Here is a 7,097-nt window from a genome sequence, read left to right as displayed (position 1 = left end):
TGTGGTGTTCTCTGTATTACCTCTAGTTGAATATTGTCCTGCCTTGCTAGGTTGGGAAAGTTTTCCTGAATAATATCCTGAAGCATATTTTCCAGCTTGGATTGATTCTCTTCGTCACATTCAGGTACACCTATCAAGCGTAGATTAGGTCTTTTCACATAGTCCCATATTTCTTGGAGACTTTGCTCGTTCCTTTTTATCCTTTTTTCTCTAATCTTGTCTTCTCGTTTTATTTCATTAAGTTAGTCTTCGACCTCTGATGTCTTTTCTTCTGCTTGATCGACTCAGCTGTTAAAACTTGTGCATAGTTTGTGAAGTTCTCGTGTTGTGTTTTTCAGCTCCTTTAATTCACTTATATTCCTCTCTAAATTGTGTATTCTTGTTAACATTTCGTCAAACCTTTTTTCAAAGTTCTTAGTTTCTTTGCATTGGGTTAGAACAAGTTCTTTTAATTCACAGAAATTTCTTATCAACCACCTTTTGAAGCCTGCTTCTGTTAATGGAACACACTCGTTCTCCATCAGGCCTTGTTCCTTTGCTGATGAGGAACTGTGATCCCCTGTAGAGGGAGAGGCGTTCTGATTTTGGGTATTCTCAGCCTTTTTAGGCTGGTTTCTTCCCTTTGTTTTAGATTTACCTGTCTGTGGTCTTTATAATTACCGTCTTTTTAACTGGGTTTCTGAGTGGACGTCCAACTTGTTGATTCCTAGTGCTAAAATCTGAGCAACCCACTGCGCCGGCCAAAACAGCGGCGTTATGATTGATGGTGCTTTTCTGACCCTGTACCAAGAACCGCCGCACCAAGGCAGCGGCAAAACCGCCTCACCGGCCACAAGAGTCGCGCTGGTGACCCATGGGGCTTCTCTGCTGGGAATCCCCTGGTGTGTGAGCAACAAAAATTCGTCTGAAAGTGTGGCGTCCTCTCATTCTCTGCACTTTCACTGCGAGCTACAGTCCCAAGCTGCTAGTGATCAGCCATCTTGGATCTCTCTGGGGGATGGTTATTAATAATCATGTAGTGATAAGAAGCAGGATGTCTTAAATACCGGATTTGTATCCTGATTCTCCCGTATGTCAGCTCAGCAAGCTTTAACCCATAGCTTTACTGAATCTTAGTTTCCCCATCTGCACATGGGCTTTAGAAATACACTTCATGGGTTGTCGTGAGGAATATGTGAAGTAATATACGTAAATACACGTCATAGAGTGTGTCCTCAATAAATATTGGCTGATTCCAAATTTGATATTGTGACATTGTTTAGATCATCTACCCTAAAGATAAAACTTGATCTGCTTATCTAGCAGATGTTAGTGAAATGACTTCAGCTAATAAAAGGAAAATGCATTTCCTGTGTGTTTATCATTCAAGGTGAAAGGGAAGAAGTATATAATAGTTTGTTTAAAATACTATTGATAGCTAGCTGGGCACAGTGGCCCACACCTGTAATCCCAGCACTTTGGGAGGCTGAGGAAGGTGGATCACTTGAGGTTAGGAGTGTGAGACCAGCCTGGCCAACATGGTGAAACCCCATCTCTACTAAAAATAGAAAAATTAGCCAGTCTTGGTGGTGTGTGCCTGTAGTCCCAGCTACTTGGGAGGCTGAGGTGGGAGAATCACTTGAACCCAGGAGGTGGAGTCTGCAGTGAGCCAAGATCATCATGCCACTGCACTTTAGCATGGGTGACAGAGCGAGGCTTAGTCTCAGAAAAGTCCCAGCTACTTGGGACTACTGAGGCAGGAGAATCACTTGAACCCAGGAGGTGGAGGCTGCAGTGAGCTGAGATTGCACCACTGCGCTCCAACCTGAGCGATGGAGCGAGACTCCATCTCAAAAACTAAATAAAAATAAAATACTATTGATAGGAATTTAATGACCCTTGAAAGTACAAAACGTTCACATTTTCACAAAGGGGGAAGGAGAGCAGATTCTGGGAACTTAACTAGGTAAGGAAGCCTAACTCCAATCCTAGGTGAGATTTCTATCTTGAGTCATTAACAGTACTCTTTCTTAGTACTTAAATACAGTGTATCCTCCTGGGATACTGCAGGGATTGGCCAGCAATTATAGGCACAACTCATTTCCTTTTAAAATGGATTTACAATCCAGGGAGACTAGGAAAATTCACCAGATATTATGATGGGATTTCAGTAGGATGTTCCTCTATAGCTAAAGAATTTTATTCAGAAGTTGCTGGTTAATGGGAAGGGGCAGCCTCTGGCAGCTTTGTTCTCAGCTCTGTTCTCTTTTGTTAGTGACTTAGATGGAGATACTGATTACATGCTGATCCTAAATTCAGGAAGCTGAGACAGGCAGTAAATCTGTAGTGTGTCAGAATCTACATCTGGGAAATCTTCACAGACAAGAGTGTAGTAAGATGAAATTCACTTGCAGATATAGTTAGGCCTATGTTTGAGCTTCTGAATCCAACTGTACAGGTACAGAGGGTGGCTTAGCACAATCAAGCGTAAAAAAGAACTTGGTATTTTAGGGAGTTACTTGCATGTGTTACTCAGACAATTTATAAAGCCAGTGCAGGCTAGATGCGGTGACTCACGCCTCTTATCCCAGCATGTTGAGAGGCCAAGGCAGGAGGATTACTTGAGGCCAAGAGTTCAAGACCAGCCTAGGCAACATGGTGAGTGAGACCTTGTTTCTACCAAAAACAAAAAAAACCAGTACAACTTTAGGTTGCATTAATTGAAATTTGTTAGCTAGCATATGAGAACTGAGATCCCATTGTGTTCTGTCCAGGATGATTTTACCTCGTTTTAATATATATCCATAAAACTGGAGCATGTGTGTAAAGAGGGAAACAAAAGGGAAATAGGTAGCTAGGAAACATGCCAGTCAGAGGAATGACTTAAAGACCTAAATGTCTATTCTAGAAAACACAGTATTTGGAGGCTATTTTCAGGCATTGGAGCACTTATTTAGAAGGGAGAGCACATTATCTCAAAAGGTAGAATTAAGGCTGGGTGTAGTGTCTCACACCTGTAACCCCAGCACTTTGGGAGTCTGGGGCTGGGTGGATCACTTGAGGTCAGGAATTAGAGACCAGCTTGGCCAACATGGTGAAGCCCTGTCTCTACTAAAAATACAAAAATTACCCGGGCATGGTGGTGGGCATCTGTAGTCCCAGCTACCCAGAGGCTAAGGATCACATGAGTCTGGGAAGCGGAGGCTTCAATGAGCCAAGATTGCACTGCTGCAATCCAGCCTGGGTGACAGAGTGAGACTCCATCTCAAAAACAAAAACAAAAAAGGTAGAATTAAGACCAGTAGATGAGTTAAGTGACATTCAAAATCTTGGTAAGTCTTTTAAGCATTTGAGTCTAGCTCAAGAGAAAATAGTTCTCTATCGCCAGATGGGAGATGCTGTGGAGGGATTTTAGGCATCTGATGAATAAATATGATGACGAACAGTAACTTCTTCATAGCCAGAAATTCTGAGTTTGGTATATGAATAAATGTGCAGTTTTGAACATGAACCATTTGTAATGATTCTTTAGTTTTAATTTTTGTGTCATTTTATTCTGGTGTATTGGTTAAGCATCTTATTCTTTGGAATGGTTAATATTATACTTTATAAAATATTTATTTTTGAATTATTCTCATAGTGGTAGTTGCATAATGTTTGATCTCAAGGTAGTCTCCCACTGTTTTATATCTTTGTTACTTCAAGTAAGACAATCTTAAATATGAGAAGATATCTAGAGATTGTGCTAAGATTACATCTTGATGGTAATTAATGTAAGTGATAGAATGTTATCTTTTACAGGTAGTAAACCTATTGATGGCAATTTTGCTGACTGTGGAAGTGACTCATCCAAACTCCATGCCAGCTGTCAACATTCAGTATGAAGTCATTGGTAATTACTATTCATCTGAGAGAATGGCTGGTATGTGTTTAATTGAAAAAAATCTCCCCTGCTAATTTTTATATACAGTCATGTGTTGTTTAATGCTGGGGACACATTCTGAGAAATGTCATTGGGTGATTTTGTTGTGTGAACATCATAGGGTGTACTTATACAAACCTAGATAGCATAGCCTACTATACACCTAGGCTAAATGGTAGAGGCTCCTAGGCTAAAACCTGTACAGCAGATTACCGTACTGAATGCTGTAGGCAGCAGTCATACAATGGCAAATACGTATGTATCTAAAGATACAAAAACGTAGTAATACTGTAAATACACTATTACAGTGTTACGGAACCATCGTCATGTATGTAGTCCATTGTTGACCAAAATGTTATTTGGCACATGTGTCTCTCTCTCTCCACACACACTAGTTATTTAGATGATTGATTAGATTATGCTTAAGTTACATTTCAGAAAGTTACATGATTACATAAGGGTAACAAGTTAAATTTAAGTCGTTCTTACTGAGGCAGGAAAGCATTTTAAGGGGGTTCTAGGAGATATTCAGCGAGGATTACAATAGAGCATTTCTAGCCGGAAAATCTAGAAAATTCTGGAAAATTTTGTGACTGTCATATGTAGTAATGTGAAAGCACTTAACAATTGTTCACATTGTGTTTTTTAAAATGCTTAAAAAAAAAAAAAGGCTCCTGAAATTTAATTGTCAACTGTGACAGGAGACATAACAACATATTGTCAACAGCCCTTCTGGCATTTGTTTCCTTCTGAGTAGTCTGTTTTTATTTAAAAAATAAATAAATAGGCCAGGTATGGTGGCTTACGCTTGTAATCCTAGCACTTTGGGAGGGTGAGGCAGGCAGATCACTTGAGGTCAGGAGTTGGAAACCAGCCTGGCCAACATGGTGAAATCCATCTCTACTAAAAATGCAAAAAAATTAGCTGGGTGTGGTGGTGGGCACCTGTAACCCAAGCTACTCAAGAGGCTGAAGCAGGAGAATCGCTTGAACCTGGGAGGTGGAGGTTGCAGTGAGCTGAGGTCGTGCCGCCATTGCACTATAGCTGGAGTGACAGAGCGAGACTCCATCTCAAAAATAAAATAAATAAAATTTATTTTCTAATGACTATTAGTCAATTTTTGATATTTTCAAAATTATACTTCAGGATGTAAAATGTTAATTAATCTGCTAATATCAGCATTTTCCCTTGTCATGTTTCTCCTAAAATTGAGGTGTAGAAAAATGATTTACCATTTTTGAGATTCTTACAGGTCTTTTAGACTGGCCTCTGTGGCTAGAGCTGTAGGGATGAAGTCTTGAGTTGCTGCATGTTGCATGAGTATTATTAACTACTGCGAAAATCAGATATATTCATTAGTATATTTATGTTGATTATAATTGCACCAAAGCTCTTATTCTTGAGTGAATATAAAAATACATAGTTCTTGCTGGGTGCAATGGTTCATGTCTGTAATCCCAATACTTTGGGAGGCCAAGATAGGTGGATTGCTTGAGCTCAGGAATTTGAGATCAGCCTAGGCAATGTGGTGAAATCCTGTCTCTACCAAAAATACAAAAAAATTACCTGGGCATGGTGGCACACGCCTGTAGTCCTAGCTACTCAGGAGACTCAGATGGGAGGATCACTTGAGCCTGGGAGGCAGAGGCTGCAGTGAGCCAAGATTGCGCCACTGCACTCCAGACTGGGTGACAGTGAGAGTGCATAAAAAACACACACACACACACAGTTCTTGGTTGTGTGATGGTTTTGTGTTTCTTTGGAAATTGAAATTTGACTTTTCCTCAAACCGAGTTAATTTCTGATCATTGATTTAATGACCATAAATAAGGAGATTTGTGATTATTTTTCCTCAGCTAAATAGGATTAAACCTATGCAAGCCGTTTTTCAAGTATGGATTTAATCTTATTTACACTTCCAGAAGTGAAAGGAGACCCTTAGGGGAGGTTCCTGAATGTAATGGTGGCTGGAAACCTGAGGTTTCTCTTTGCACATCTAATCTAACTCTTGTATTTTGTTTGCTTTATTGATTCACAAATATCAGAGTGTCTGTTGTTCCAGGCATCCTATGTATTTCTCACCTGCCACCCCATTTCCCCTGTTTTGCTCTTTGTTCCAATATAAAACCTTGAACTTCACTTTATTGTTTTAATACTTTAAGAAATCAAAATAAGCATGCAGTCTTCATAAGCCTTTTTTATTTTTTAAATGTAGCTACTAATAGAAGAAAGTTGCTCTGGTTCGAATATATGTGTCCCTCCAAAATTCATATGTTGGAGCTTAATCTCCAAGGTGATGATATTAAAATGTGGGGCCCTTGGGTGGTGATTAGACTGTGAGGGCTCAACCCTCATGAATGGGATAAATGCCCTTCATTTTTAAAATTACATTTATATTATTTGTTTGTTTAAAAACATTTTTTAAAGACAAGGTCTTTGTTGCCCCAGCTGGAGTGCAGTGGTACAGTCACCTCACTGTGACCCGGAATTCCTGAGCTCAAGTGATCCTCCCACCTCAGCTACCTGAGTAGCTAATGTTTTTTGTGGAGATATGAGGGTCTCCCTATATTTACCAGGCCAGTCTTGAGCTCCCAACTTTAAGTGACCCTCCCACCTCAGCCTCCCAAAGTGCTGCGATTAGAGGCATGAGCCACTGTGCCCACCCCATAGCAGACTCTTGAAAGCTGATTGTTTGAATCACAAATTTTGCTTTCAAATTTGATAATACCGGTTTAATTTCATATTTTGTTTTTAACCTGAATTCTTCTAAGTGGTAGTTTGCATGTTGTAGCAGGGAAGTCCCTTAAATTCTTAACATTTATCCTCTAAGGAAAAATAAAGAGCGCTATTCTTAGTTTAGTGCCAAATACTGATGATGTTTTACTGCCTAGTGAAAAGACGATATATACATGCTGGGCATGGTGGCTCACGCCTATAATCCCAGCACTTTGGGAAGCTGACGTGGGTGAATCAGTTGAGATTAGAAGTTTGAGACCAGCCTGGCCAACATGGTGAAACCCTGTCTCTACTAAAAATACAAAAATTAGCTGGGCATGGTTGCGTGGGTCTGCAATCCTAGCTACTCTGGCGGCTGAGGCAAGAGAATCACTTGAACCCAGGAGGCAGAGGTTGCAGTGAGCCAAGATCGCACCAGTGCACTCCAGCCTGGGTGACAGAGCAAGACTCTGTCTTTAAA

At 40.3% G+C, this 7,097-nt stretch overlaps 1 protein-coding gene across 1 annotated transcript in view; it reads left to right on the top strand.

Moving 5' to 3' along the window:
- The window catches only part of LAPTM4A (lysosomal protein transmembrane 4 alpha), a 21,976-nt gene that overhangs the window by 8,650 nt on the left and 6,229 nt on the right, over positions 1 to 7,097 (top strand). Inside the window, exon 2 of the mRNA XM_017526370.1 lies at positions 3,781 to 3,901. Within this exon, the coding sequence (XP_017381859.1) occupies positions 3,781 to 3,901 (121 nt within the window). The remainder of the gene's footprint in view (positions 1 to 3,780; positions 3,902 to 7,097) is intronic.

This window comes from Cebus imitator, unplaced genomic scaffold, assembly GCF_001604975.1.
Source record: "Cebus imitator isolate Cc_AM_T3 unplaced genomic scaffold, Cebus_imitator-1.0 Scaffold1, whole genome shotgun sequence".
NCBI classification, from domain to species: domain Eukaryota; kingdom Metazoa; phylum Chordata; class Mammalia; order Primates; family Cebidae; genus Cebus; species Cebus imitator.
This window is presented reverse-complemented; position numbering and strand designations above follow the sequence as displayed.